The following is a 14374-nucleotide window of genomic DNA, read 5'->3' on the forward strand; positions in this document are numbered from 1 at the left end:
CAATAAAACAACAAGGGCAACAAAAGGGAAAAAATAAAATAAAATAAATATTAAAAAAATTAAAAAAAAAAAAAAGATCTCCCATGCTGGAAGGGATCTTTAAAAAAAAAAAAAAGAGAGAGACATCCAAAGATAAAGTCTCAGCTGAAGTCTACTTTGCATGAACCATGGGCATCCCTGTTTCACATAGCGAGATGTCCTTGCTTTAAGACAAAAATGTTCAAAATTTTATACCCCATGTATCAATCAGTCACAGGCAGGAGAGAAGAATAGCTTCAAGGACAAGGTTGTTCCCATCCAGTGAGGACAATTTAAGAAGAAAAATAGTCGTAGTCACTGTCAACCAACATTTGATGCAACTAGAGTTGGGGTACATGGGCTTGGTAAAAGGCAACTGAACAGGCCAACAAATGTATCTGTTACAAATAATAAAAATAAATTAATAATAGTGATTATTATAATTCTGTTATTTGTTGAATATTAAGCTATTATTAAAAAATTACTGGGATATTTATTATACTTGGACACTGATTTTCTTTTCTTTCCAAATACAGTGTTTTTGGTGCAGTGACGAAAAGAGTTGTAACAAATACTGTTTTCCATATTCTGAGTGTCGTGTGGCTTCTATATTTTGGTTAAACTGTAGAGGTAAGTTATCTTTATTTGAACTTTTAAAAAAAATATTTATTTATTCCCTTTTGTTGCCCTTGTTTTATTGGTGTCGTTGTTGGTTAGGACAGAGAGAAATGGAGAGAGGAGGGGGAAAACAGAGAGAGAAAGAAGATAGACTGCCTGTGAAGGGACTCCTTTGCATGTGGGGAGCCAGGAGCTCGAACCGGATCCTTACGACTCCCCCCACTTTTTTTTTTTTTTTTTTACAAGAACACTACTCAGCTCTGGCTTATGTTGGTGCAGAGGACTGAACCTAGGACTTTGGAACCTTAGGCATTAGAGTCTGTTTGCATAATCATTATGCTATCTACCCCCCGCCCCCCAGATTTGAACTTTTCAGCTGACTTGCAAATACTAGAAGATAATAAATTTGTGTTATATTTGCTTTATTAAAGTATGGTAAATCTGTTCATTGGTGTTCCCTTTTGATACATAGAGACTTACTGGTTGTTTTCAGTCAGTGTCGGTTTATATTCTGATTATTGGATGGCATACCAAATCAGATGTTAAATACTTTAAATTTTATCTCTAATGTATAACTATAGCCCAGTAAAGGGAGGACTGTATTTATATGGAGTTTTAGGAAGTCCAGGAGTTTCTTATAAACTAGTCTTGAAATGAGGATATATTGAACCCACTCATATTACTATAACATTTCCTGAACAAATGTATTCTAAACTGAGAATTAACATTTAGTACCTCAAACTAAAAAAAAACACCGTCATAAAAGAATCCATACTGTATTTTTTTGTTGTTATATGGTACTTACCAAGGCAGGAAATGTACTAGAATATTGAAAGATATTTGCAAAAGAAATATTGAAACAGGGAGTCGGGCGGTAGCGCAGCGGGTTAAGTGCACGTGGGGCAAAGCGCAAGGACCGCGTAAGGACCCCGGTTCTAGCCCCCGGCTCCCCACCTGCAGGGGAATCACTTCACAGGCGGTGAAGCAGGTCTGCAGGTGTCTGTCTTTCTCTCCCCCTTTCAGTCTTCCCCTCCTCTCTCCATTTCTCTCTGTCCTATCCAACAACAACGACATCAGTAACAACAAAAATAATAACTACAACAACGAAACAATAAGGGCAACAAAAGAGACTAAATAAATACAACAAAAAAATAATAATAAAATAAAAAAAAAAGAAATATTGAAACAAGAGGCATTCCACATGAACCATAACTAGATAAGAAAACTCCACCTAAACTCATCAGTTGTCATATATTTTCTCCTTCTCTCCCTTCTTTCTTCTTCCCCTCCCCCTCCCTCTCCTCTTCCCCCTCCTCTTTCTCCTCCTTCTTCTTTTACCAGAGCACTGTTCACTGGTTTATGGTGGTGTGGTGGATTGAACCTAGGACTTTGAAACCTCAAGCACGAGAGTCTATTTTCATAACCATTATGTTATCTACTCTTCACTCTTTCTTTTCTTTTTTTTCTTCTTTGAAGTGAAAGAATGAACATGAATTTTTACCATCAGGATTTAATATACTTCAGGTGTATTTAACTAATAATGTTGTGTAGCAAAGAACGTAGAAACAAGTGACACTTTGTATATTTAGTAACAAAATTCTGCTCTTCTAGTTTTATTTTACAGGTATATCAGATTGATGAGTTCCATAGTACTGAGGGGAGAAGGGACTAGTTTACCAGTGCTTGTTAAATACTTGTCCAGCAAGTATTTAACAAGGAACTGTTAAAAATCTAAATAATAAACCACACTCTTCTAGCTATATGTATCTTCATAAAAATGACAATCTGAGAGATCTGCTATTTTATCTTTTGAGATATTGCTTATATAGTGAATTTGTAAATTTATGAAATAAGAAAGTAAACAAGTGCCATAATAGTTTATCACTCTGGAGATAGATGACATTAATTATTGTCGCAACTTACATTGTTTAAGTTAATGATGGTTGTATTTTGGTAATAGTAATTTTATTAGCATGTGTGAGGTACATTATGGTATCATAATGTGAATTTTTATTTAAGAGTTAAATTTTATTTAAGACTACATGATACTAAAAAAGGTATAAGAAATTAATAATTACCTGCTAAGGAATATTTCTTTTCATACATTTCAGTTGACATGTTTGGCATCTTGATGATTGTGCTCATAATACTGATTGTTGTAGGAGTCACTACGTATTGCTGCATCTATCATCATTATATGCACAGGTACGCTCATTTTATGCTAAGTGAGAATGCACTTTTGGTTAACATCACTCAACAAAATACTAAACTAATCATTAGAAAATGTTTTACCTTTTTATGTAAATGTTTGGAAATGTACGTTTTAATGTGATTAAAAATAATATATTCAAATAAAAAATGTAAAGACTACTAGAAAATGAAAATATTAGTTTTTCTACTTCCATTCCACCTCTGACACCTCTTCACCAGAAATAATTTTTATTTTATTCCATTTTTAGTTTTTCTTTTTATTACCTCTGTATATTGAATAATATAGTTGTATCTCCTTTTTTTGATGTTGTGTATTAACTTCCTATCATGAAAGTTGAAAAAATTATCTTATTCTTTCCATATGTTTAATTTTTCTGCTAAAGGATATCATATTGCTCTTTTTAATTATAATATATTTTTCCTTTTTTTTAATTGAGATTAACGCCTTATCATACAATCATTGACATATGCATACAGTTTCATTATATAATAGGCCCCCAAAGTTTTCTTCCTATCCTTCCTCCTCCTCCCTCCACAGAGTCCTTTGCTTGAGTGCAATATACAATTATAATATAATTAGAATTTAGGATTACTAATATTTCATCTATTGATTCTCTTTTTGACTTTAGTCTATTTAGTTTTGTTTCTATATTCATTAATGCTTTTGTTATTTTTTAAATTTCTTTATTGGGGGATTAATGATTTACAGTCAACAGCTTCTGTTATTTTTAATGGAGATACTTGCAATGAATTTATTTATTTATTTACAAGAGAGAGGAGAGAGAGGCTGAAGAACTTCTCAGGTCTGGACTATAGAGGTTGAACCTGGGACCTTGGGACCTTAAATATACTAATACTGTGCTCTAACATATTGAACTATCTCCTTGTCCTAATTCTTCTACTATCTAAATTGGGAAAGTTGAGGGTAAAAATAACTTACTTGGTTATTGTACTGCTTGTCATGTGTACCACCCAGGTACAAACCTGTCTCCACCACAATGAAGGAAATTTCAGTGCTACGACCTCTTTCACTTTCTCTTTGCCTTTCATAACAAAACAAAAGATAGGAAAATTTTGAGTCCTACATTTCTGTCCATCCACTTCTACCTATGTCTCATGTAAATTTTCTTTTAAAAAAAACAACTCTAGTGCTCTGGTCTCTTTTCTATTTCTTTTTTATTATTATCATCTTTATTTATTTTATAGAGACAGTCAGAATTCGAGAGGGATGGAGTTGGTAGAGGGAGGGAGAGAGACACCTGCAGCACTGCCTCACCACTTGTGAAGCTTGCTGCCTGCAGGTGTGGTCCGGGGGCTCTAACCTGGGTCTTTGTACACTGTAACATGTGTGCTCAACCAGGTGAGCCACCACCCAGCCCCTATGTAAATTTTCTTATTTATTTGACCTAGCCAAGTATATAGGATTTGCATTACTAGGGGTGGCAGGTGGTGCACTGGATAGAGTGCACCCATCACTATGAACAAGGACATGGGTTCAAGCCCTCAGTCCCCACTTGTTGGGGGGATTCTTCAAGAGTGGTGAAACAGTGCTGCAGATATCTCCCCTTTCTATTCCATTTTTATTTATTTATTATTGGATAGAAACAGAGAGAAATTGAGAGGGGCGTGGTTGAGAGTGAGAGAGACAGAGAGGCCTGCAGCCCTACTTCATCACTCATAAAGCCTTCGCTCTGCAGGGAGGAACCAGGGGTTTGAACCTGGGTCTCTGTGCACTGTTTGCACACACTTAACCAGATGTGCCTCCTGTTGGCCCCTTACCATTCTTTTTTAAATTGGAAATATCTTTTATTCATGATTTAATATTGGTTTATAAAATTACAGGGTAACGGAGGTAAAATTCCCCACTGTTTCCACCATCAGAGAGTTCTGTGTCCCCTTTCCCTCCACTGGAAACTGCAGTGGTTCTCCCAAGGTCACAGATAAGGGCTGATGATTATTTCTGTAATTATCTATATATCTTTTTATTTTCAGTTTTTATTAGTGATTTAATATTGATTTACAAAATTAACAGATTATAGGGTACAACTCCACACTGTGCCTACCACCAGAGTTCTAGATCCCAAATCCCTCCATTGTAAGCTACAGCAGTTCTCTCAAGGTTGCAGATATGGGCCAACTATTATTTCTACAACCATCTGTTTATATTGTATATAGTTGGCCTTTTTTTTTTTTTTAGGGCCTCATGTTCTCTTCCTTTCCAAGTCACATATACACCTATTATTCCATCCAAATATTCCTCCCTTTTAACTCCTCTCTCTCAGGTTCCTGATGGAGTTGGAGTTCAGAGCCCTGTGGTCATCTTCCCCTTCATTTCTCCCTCCACTGGGAGTATGGATCAAAATTGTTTTTGGGGTGCAGTAAGTAAGAGTTCTGGCTTCTATCATTTCTTCTCTGCGGGATTGGACATTGGCAAGTCAATCCATATCCACACCCTGTTTCTATTTTTCCCTAGGAGAGTAGGGGTCTGAAGTGGTGAGGTTCCAAGACACATTGATAAGGTTGTCTGCCCAGGGAATTCAGGATGGAATCATGTAATTATCCATCCATCTATCTATCTATATCTATCTATCTATCTATCTATCTATCTATCTATCTATCATCTATCTTTTTGACCATTTGTTCTATGGCCCTACTTTCTCTTCTTTTCTAAGTCACACCTACACCTATTACTACTTCCAAATGTCCTTCCTTTTTTCCTCTTCTCTCTCTGGGTCCTGATGGAATTGGATTTCAGATCCCTCTATTCATCTTCCCCTATCATTTCTCCCCCTGTGGGAGTATGGAACAAAATTCTTTTTGGGGTGTAGAGGTGGGGGTTCTGGCTTCTGTAATTGCTTCTCCACTTGACAAGGGAGTTGAAAGGGCAATCCATATCCCCATCCAACTCATCTGGAGAAAAGTCTGGGGAGTTTTCAGAACACTAGAAATGGGCCTACTTTCTGACCCATCAATACCTCTTCTACGAATTTACCCAGAGAAAACAAAAACCTATCCAAGAATGCCTATACACTTCAATGTTATTAATAGCACAGTTTGTAATAGCCCAAACTTGGAAACAACCCAAGGCGGATGAATGGCTATGGAAGTTGTGTTACATATACACAAGGGAGTGCTATGCAGGTGTTTAAAGTGATGAGATACGTAGTATTTACAACTTTCTATTATTAACAAAAAAAAAAAAAGTGGAGAGGTCATCTTGCTATATCCTGGCCAGAATTTAAAGGCATCATTTTGAGTGAGACATGGCAGAAAGAGAAAGGCCAGTACTGAATTACCTCACTTATAAGTGCAACTTAACAACAAAGAACTCTAAGGGAAAACACAAGGTGAAACTTGGATTGGGTGTGGTATATTGCACCAAAGCAAAGAGTCTGGGCAGGGATGACAAGGGACAGTAACACTGAGATCCTGTTGTATCTTCTAGACACCAATCAAGGGGAGGTAAGAGATTGTGCCTATGTGTTAAGAGTTTACTACAAAACATTAAGCCCCAATACAATTTTGAAAAAAGTAAAGATGTATAGTGGTCCTAGGAGGTGGATCAGTGAAGAAAGTATTTGTTTAATAAAAAAAAGGTGGCCATGGGATAATAACTGTCCTTTAGTTGATAAATAATTACTTTTAGAATATATATCTTGGCAAATGTATACACTGTTTCTTCTAAAGATTATCAAGTGGTATCAATAATGCTGATGCCTGCAGAAGAGTTTAGGAAATATATCTTGCTTTCTTTTGTGTATTTAGTTGAGTAGCTAAGAGTGTTTGGGGGAAGTGAAGTATGGGGTAGGAAAGGAGGGTGTGTAGATATAAGTAATAAATATTTTATTAGAAAATTTATCATGCCTTCTTTAGACCATTCTGTTTGATTTCAAAGCTTAATAGGTCTAATCTCAGAGGATTACTAATCACTTTTTCTTTGATGTATAAGTTTTCCCCTAATTATGGATATGTGTATACATGCATCCAGTCCACTCGGCCCTAGCCTATATCTAGGATCTGTAATCTTGTTATAGTTATGTATCTTAAATGAAATTGAGTAGTCCCATGTGTTAGGAAAGGTCTCACCAGATTATTGGAGTTGGGAAGTTGACATCTCAGGCTTGATGTCTCTGGATACAGTCCAAAGCAAAAAGGCAATGGCATGGTGACAATGGTTGCACTGATTTAGTTGAGGTCATCAGAGGCAGTACAACAGGGTAAAGGATTGAGAAGAGAGGCATCAAGATTTCATTCCCTTTCTAGCTCCCCCTCCACTTTCAATTTCTCTTTCTCACTATTCAAAAGGAAGGAAAGGAAAATATTTACATTATTTTCTGTAACTGTATTTACTTCTTAAAATACTATACAGTTTGAAACTCAAAATTTGAAACTAGTAAAAATCATAAAATATTGTGGTTGTATAAATTTTTTAATAACATGCTAACATGGAACAAGGAAAAATTATTCTATGTCATTAACACTGCTTGAAAGAGAATTATCTAATGTTAAGATCTAATAGATTCTCTTTCCATACTCTTTATTTCTCAGAATTGTGTTGGATTTCAGCCTGTTTCATGTCTACACTGTAATTTTCCCATATAGTATCTCCAATTTAAAATTATCTTCTTTACTGCTTGTCAGAAAGACACCTGTGTCTTTGTTCTCATCACTATGATCACTCAGCTCATAAAATATATTCATTTTTGGAGCCGAGTGGTGGCACATCTGGCTGAGTGCACATGTTGCAATGCATAAGGACCCTGGTTTGAGACCCTGTCCCCTTCTGCCCCTCCTGCAGGGGAAAAACTTTATGAGTGGTGAATCAGTGTTGCAGATGTCTTTTTCAATTTCTTCTGAAGATCTCCTAGACCTTATTAATTCATCAAGCACTATATTCTGTTACAATATTTTTTAAAATATTTATTTATTTAATATGTATTTATTTATTCCCTTTTGTTGCCCTAGTTGTTTTATTGTTGTAGTTATTATTGTTGTCGTTGTTGGATAGGACAGAGAGAAATGGAGAGAGGAGGGGAAGACAGAGAGAGGGAGAGAAAGATAGACACCTACAGACCTGCTTCACCGCCTGTGAAGCGATGCCCCTGTAGGTGGGGAGCCAGGGGCTTGAACCCGGGGTCCTTGCGCTTTGCGCCACGTGCACTTAACCCACTGCGCTACCGCCTGACTCCCACAATATTTTTTAAAATTTATTTTGGATAGAGAGAAGTTGAGAGGGGAGGGGGGAGATAGGAAGAAAGAGAGAGAGAGAGAGAGAGAGAGAGAGCGCTAAAGCACTGTTTCACAGTGCTCAGAAGTTTTTCTCTTGCAGGTGGGGACCAGCGCTTGAACCCAAGGCCTTGTACACTATTCTGTGGGCTTTCAACAAGGCAGCCTACCCCCAGGACCCCAGAGTTTATATTTCTGAGGACATATCACAACTAGGATTATTGCAGGAGCCAGTGATTCTTATTGCACCTCAGAAATCCTTATCAGCAAATATTTGGAAAAGTGAACAATTGTTAATTCTATCTCATTTGATTATGCTATTGTTCACTTGTTTGAAGAACTAGGACTTTGTACATGCCTGATTTCACCAGTCCTAGATCTCTTTTTAATTCAGATAGAAACAAAAGCAGGGAAAAATTAGTTTTTCCCAGTGCCATCAGGAAACTCCTCTGTGGGGTCAGGGCTTAGCCTGTCAAGGCACATGCCTTACCTGATGACCTATCTCTCTAGCCCACATTGTATCTTTTTTTTTTACATTGTATCATTCTTAATAACCACTTTAGCATTTCTGGTGGTCAAAAGAATAATAAAAAAAACATTTTAATTCATTTATTATTGGACAGAGACAGAAATTGAGAGGGGGCAGATAGAAGGGGAGACAGACAGAGAGATACCTGCAGCCCTGCTTCACCACTTATGAAGCGACCTCCCTGCAGGTGGGGACCAGGGCCTTGAACCTAGGTCCTTAAACACTGTAATGTGTGCACTTAACACTGTGCTCCACCATCAGGCAATTTAATAAGACAATGCACAAAATTGCACAAATCGAATGAAATAAAATTATTGCGATTATAAATAATTATTCTGAAAAATTGACTTCATTAATTCTATCATTTGTAGCAGAAATCCAGTCTTTGTTGATGGAAGACGAGCAACAATTTATAATCATCGTGACACTCTTTATGGCAAGTGTTTCAAATTATTTGATAGGTTATTGAAAATCTCTTAGTAGGTAATAGTTCTAAGTCTTTCCTTGTTACTTTAGAGATTCAAGTATAAATAGGAAACATAGCAGAAGCCTTTATTTATTTATTTATTTATTTATTGTCTCCATGGTTATTGCTGAGGCTCTGTACCAATGCTACAAATCCACTGCTCCTGGCGGCCATTTTTTCTATTCTTTTTATGTGATAGGACAGAGAGAAATTGAGAGAGGAGGGGAAAAAAGAGATGAAGAGAGAAAATCACCTATAGATCTGCTTCACTGCTTGTGAGGGTACCCACTTGCAGGTGGGGAGCCAGGGGCTCAAACCGGGAACCTTACGCAGCTCTTTGCACTTAGTACTAGGTGTGCTTAAGCCAGTGCCCTACTATCTGGCTTCCAGAAAATTTTATTGCTTTCCTATCTTAGGCGCATTCTTATCTCTTCCATAGCTATCTTTTTTAAAAAAAATATTTTCATTTATTCCCTTTTGTTGCCCTTGTTGCTTTATTGTTGTAGTTATTATTGATGTCGTCATTGTTAGATAGGACAGAGAGAAATGGAGAGAGGAGGGGGAGACAGTGAGGGGGAGAGAAAGATAGACACCTGCAGACCTGCTTCACTGCTTGTGAAGCAACTCTCCTGCAGGTGGGGAGCCGGAGGCTTGAACCAGGATCCTTAAGCTGGTCCTTGTGCTTTGCCCCACCTGTACTTTACCCACTGCGCTACCGCCCGACTCCCCTTTCAATAGCTATCTTAGGATGGGTAGAAACCACAATGTTAGTAGAGAATAAAAAAAAAATTCCAGCCTAATTGTAATGTTAATAGTTTTCCCAGTTCCTCAAACTCAATCTATACAAGTAACACAAGAAAAGATAAGCTTTGCCTTAAGGAATCCTTGCAACATTGTCCCAATTTACTTTTCTTCATCTTACACCATTCATGAGTAACCCTCACATATTCTTTTTAGTTTGATTCTTTAAACTTTCCCTTACTTTCAAGGTTCCCCCTCACCCATGACTCAGTGTGATTTTCTCCAGCTCCTCACCTATATCTGAGAGGACTTCCCACTTCTTTACCCAGACCTGGATTCTGGAAGTCCAATTTGAGTCAGAATCCTAGTTTAGTTCCACCATGAAATAGCATCAAATTCTACTTACTACTTTGGTAATTGGATTACAACAATTTTTAGATCAGAATAACATGACTGAGGAAAGGATATTATATTTATAAATAATCACATAGTAGAGATCATGTGATTATTTATAAATGCTTTGGTTAGCAACTTCAAAATTAGCTATGTCATCATTGACTTCTCTTAGAAAAACTTCAAAAAGGTGAATTAATTTCCTTTTCTCACAGGATTGGATGAGTAGGAAAATTTAAAGATAACATCTTCCAGAGGAAGAATTTTCTTTATTGGTGAGTTTTCAACTTGTATTTCATTAATTTTCTGCATATGTTTCCCCATTCTCCTTTTAAGTAGTTTTACATATATGTAATTCAAATTATTAAGAAAGTAAGTAGACATTAAATCTGTAAAGTATGAATACTTTTTCTCCCCCCACCCCATTTTTTTTCCCAGAGCGCTGCTTGGTTCTGATTTATGGTGATGCTGGGGATTGACTCTAAGACCTTGGAGCCTCAGGCATGAGAATCTTTTTGCATAACCATTATGTAATCTCCTCTGTTCTCTGAATAGTTTTTCAATATTTGAAAATGTAAAATAGAAGAAAGCAGACAATGGAGATATAATAGCTCCTAAGCCTGCTTTGAAATATAAGCCTAAAAAAAGAAAAATATTAGCCTTTACATTTAGAAGTGTGTCTAAATAACTTATCGGTGCCTTAGTTTACTCATTTGTTAATATTATCTATAACTATGACTAAATTAGTGAGTAGTTCCAAGAACAAAATGAAATTTAACAGGAAATTTTTTAATTATTTTATTTTATTGGTGATTTAATGATTGACAAAATTGTGCTGCAAGAGGGGTACAGTTCCATACAGTTCCCACCACCAGAGTTCCATATGTCCTCCCCTCCATTGGAAGTTTCCCTATTTTTTATCCCTCTGGCAATATGGACCAAAGGTCTTTATGGGATGCAGAAGATGGAAGGTCTGACTTCTGTAATTGGGCATTGACAGGTCGATTCATATCCCCAGCCTGTTTCTATCTTTCCCTAGTTGGGTAGGGCTCTGAGGAGGTGGGGTTTCAAGACACATTGGTGAGGTCTTCTGCCCAGGGAAGTCAGATTGGTCATGGTAGCATTTGCAAGTTGGTGGCTGAAAAGCATTAAGATACAAAGCAGAACAATTTGTTTAGTAATCAGGAACCTTAAGGTAAAAGTATAACAGATGAAATTTGGGGACTTCATGCTGGAAGTAAGTAGGCCCATGACTACTGATTTTTGCCTGGGCCAAGAGCTAACATGCAGGTTGGCTAAAAGTATTATCTGGGAAGATGGTGTCAGAGTTGGAAATAGTACTAGAAAGCTGCATCAGGGCAGAGAGAAGCTCCCAAATATGGGCAAAATATATAATTACCATTAACTGTAAACCCTATCACTCTGACTTAGGGTCCATTTCTATTCATATTTAGCACAGGGCCTGTGTAACCTCTGTATCCCTGTTAATATGAGCTCACATTCCATGATCAAGGCTTGGAATGTTCTAGGCTGCATTCATTTCAGGACCAGTCTTCCTTCAGTGGCAGAGTGTTGATCCAACCTACCTTTGGAGAGTAGAGCAATTTCTACCACTGTTGTTCTACATTGAGAGCAAGGTCCTGTAGAGGCCTACAAGAGCATATATGATGTTGTTCCTGATGGAGGTGACCAGTGATGGTGGAGAGAAGGATCTGTTAGAGGTCTAGGCCCATCATATCTATATGGGAATACTAGGATTCCCTGACTAGGGCCCTGGATGATGAGGTAGCATGGTAGTGAACAAAAGGACCATCATTAATGTGAACAGGGAAATTTTTTTAGAATTGTCTCTGACACTCTGTAAATCCTCAACAAGTGTCAGTTGTTATTATCATTACAGAATGTCAACACTTGGAGGAGTAAAATTTCATCCAGCTTAATCTTTCAATCCAGTGCTATGGCCTTATCAATATCTATCAATATCAATATCAAGATCTTGCTGTATAATGAAGTAGGGACTGGTACTTGATTAAGACAAAAAAAAGCCTTCCTTTTTCTTTTTTCTTTTTCTTTTTCCAGTTTTGCAAAATGCTTACTGATAGCATTTCTAGGTTCTTAAAAGTTAAGGCAGTGCTGGGGACACAGCATAATGGTTATGCAAAAGACTTTCCTGGGGGCTGGGGCAGTGGCACATCAGATTAAGAACACATAGTGTGAAGCGCAAAAACCCATGCAAGCATCCTGGTTTGAGTCCCAGGTCTCTCCCTCTCTGTCTTCCCCTCCTCTCAATTTCCCTCTGTCCTATCCAGCAGCAACAACAACAACAATGGAGAAAATATGGTTGCCAAGAGCAGGAGATTCATAGTGCAGGCACTGAGCCCTATAGATAAGCATGGAGGCAAAAAAACAAAACAAAACAAAAAGGTCTTTCATGCCCAAGGCTCTGAGGTCCCAGGCTCAATTCCCAGCCCCACCAGAGCTGATAAGTGCTCTGTTCTCTGTTTCTGTTTCTCTCTCTGTGTCTTATTATAATAAAATAAATAAAATATCTATGGGTTTGTAAGTCATTTATATCTCAATGACAAAAATTATTCTAAAAAAATTTAAGGCAAATAAGAGCTCTTAAAGCTTAAGTTATACTGTGTGTATTAGATAGTTAAAATATGTAATAAAGCACACATTTAATATTTTTTCACACAACTATTATTTTGATTAACTTATTTTTATGAGAGAGAGAGAAGTGTGAACACCACTTATCTCTGGCATATATATGGACTGCAATCTAAGCCCACATGCAAACCAGCCCTAACTCAATTTTATTATAATATATAAAGTAATACTAAACTTCTCTTCATTTAATATTTTATGTTCTCATATTTTCTTAATTTTAAACTCAGGCAAAGTAAAGATGAGTTGTTTATTCCAATTTGTACAAATGTAAAGAACATTCTATGTTTTTTCATGCTGTTTGGAGCAGAGCATTTCATCTTGAATCAAGATGTTATAACACAGGAACATGTTATTGCAGAAGAGCCTTTCCTATACTATTGACTTACTATGTAAACACTTTCAGATGCATGATGCAAAAACAACTTGTAAAGCTTTTTGGTTAGGTGTTCTAGAAACAAAGCAATGAGACATTAAAAGATCAGCTTTATATTCCATTCCAAATTCTACTTTTTAAAATTTTATTTATTTATTCATGAGTAAGATAGGGGAGAGAGAAAGAACCAGGCATCACTCTGGTACATGTGCCACTGCTAGGAATTGAACTCAGGACCTCTGTTTGAGAATCCACTGTTTTATCCACTGTGCCATCTCCAGGACCACCCAGACTCTCTTCTATAAGGCAGTATTTTGAGGCATTGGAACATGACTTGTATAAATAATATAATTAGCTATGGATTCCTTCTCATATAAGTTTAGAGAAAATATAGTAAACTCTATTGAGAGAAAATTTATTTAGGAATATAATAATTAAAAACAGGATCAATGGAACCCTGGAACCTCAAGCATACTGGTGTATGTCACAAATATTCAGCTGTTGAGGTGGTTTCTGTCACAATTATTCAGCTATGTGTACAAAAACAGTCACAGCACATAAAATTTTATTTCTGGGGGCTAGATAGTGGTGCACGGGGTTAAGCGCACTTGGTGTTAAAAAAAAAAAAAAAGCGTACTTGGTGCTAAGCACAAGGATCTGTGCAATGATCTGGTTTTGAGCCTGGCCCCCCCATCTGCAGGGGTGGGGCTTGCCTCACAAGTGGTGAAGCTGGTCTGCCCATGTCTTTCTCTCCCCTCTCCTCTGTCTTCCCCTCTCAGTTTCTCTCTGTCCTGTCCAAAACAACAATAACAACCTAATAAAAAAATGGCCACCAGGAACAGTGGACTTGTAGTTCAGGCACCAAGCTCCAGTGATAACCCTGGAGGCAAAAAAAAAAAAATTCTAAAACATGCAGAGGACCAGATTTGGTCTGTGAGGTTTGTAGACCCAAACTTCAGATGCTTCAGATGATGAAAAAGACTACTGAGCAGCTTTCTGATGTTTGCCTGATTTATAACATTGGACCTGTGATATTTTCTTTTAAAAGATAACAACAACAAAAAGTTGAAAGAAGATGCAAAAAAAAATAAACTTGTCAAAAATAGTGATTATGGAAATTTACTTATGT

At 37.0% G+C, this 14374-nt stretch overlaps 1 protein-coding gene and 1 long non-coding RNA gene across 2 annotated transcripts in view; both read left to right on the top strand.

Moving 5' to 3' along the window:
* Nucleotides 1-554: 554 nt before the first annotated feature.
* PTTG1IP2 (PTTG1IP family member 2) lies at nucleotides 555-10113 on the top strand (the record flags this gene model as incomplete). The annotated part of the gene is made up of 4 exons (XM_060184117.1): nucleotides 555-648; nucleotides 2748-2841; nucleotides 8974-9038; nucleotides 10058-10113. Coding segments are annotated over 4 exons (309 nt in total), but the record flags the coding sequence as incomplete, so codon positions are not given.
* A 303-nt stretch (nucleotides 10114-10416) lies between these two features.
* LOC132536369 (uncharacterized) overlaps nucleotides 10417-14374 on the top strand; it is a 33323-nt gene continuing 29365 nt past the window's right edge. The window contains exon 1 of the long non-coding RNA XR_009547971.1: nucleotides 10417-10477. This is a non-coding gene — a long non-coding RNA (uncharacterized LOC132536369). The remainder of the gene's footprint in view (nucleotides 10478-14374) is intronic.

The sequence above is a fragment of the Erinaceus europaeus genome, unplaced genomic scaffold, assembly GCF_950295315.1.
Source record: "Erinaceus europaeus unplaced genomic scaffold, mEriEur2.1 scaffold_680, whole genome shotgun sequence".
Lineage (NCBI taxonomy): Eukaryota > Metazoa > Chordata > Mammalia > Eulipotyphla > Erinaceidae > Erinaceus > Erinaceus europaeus.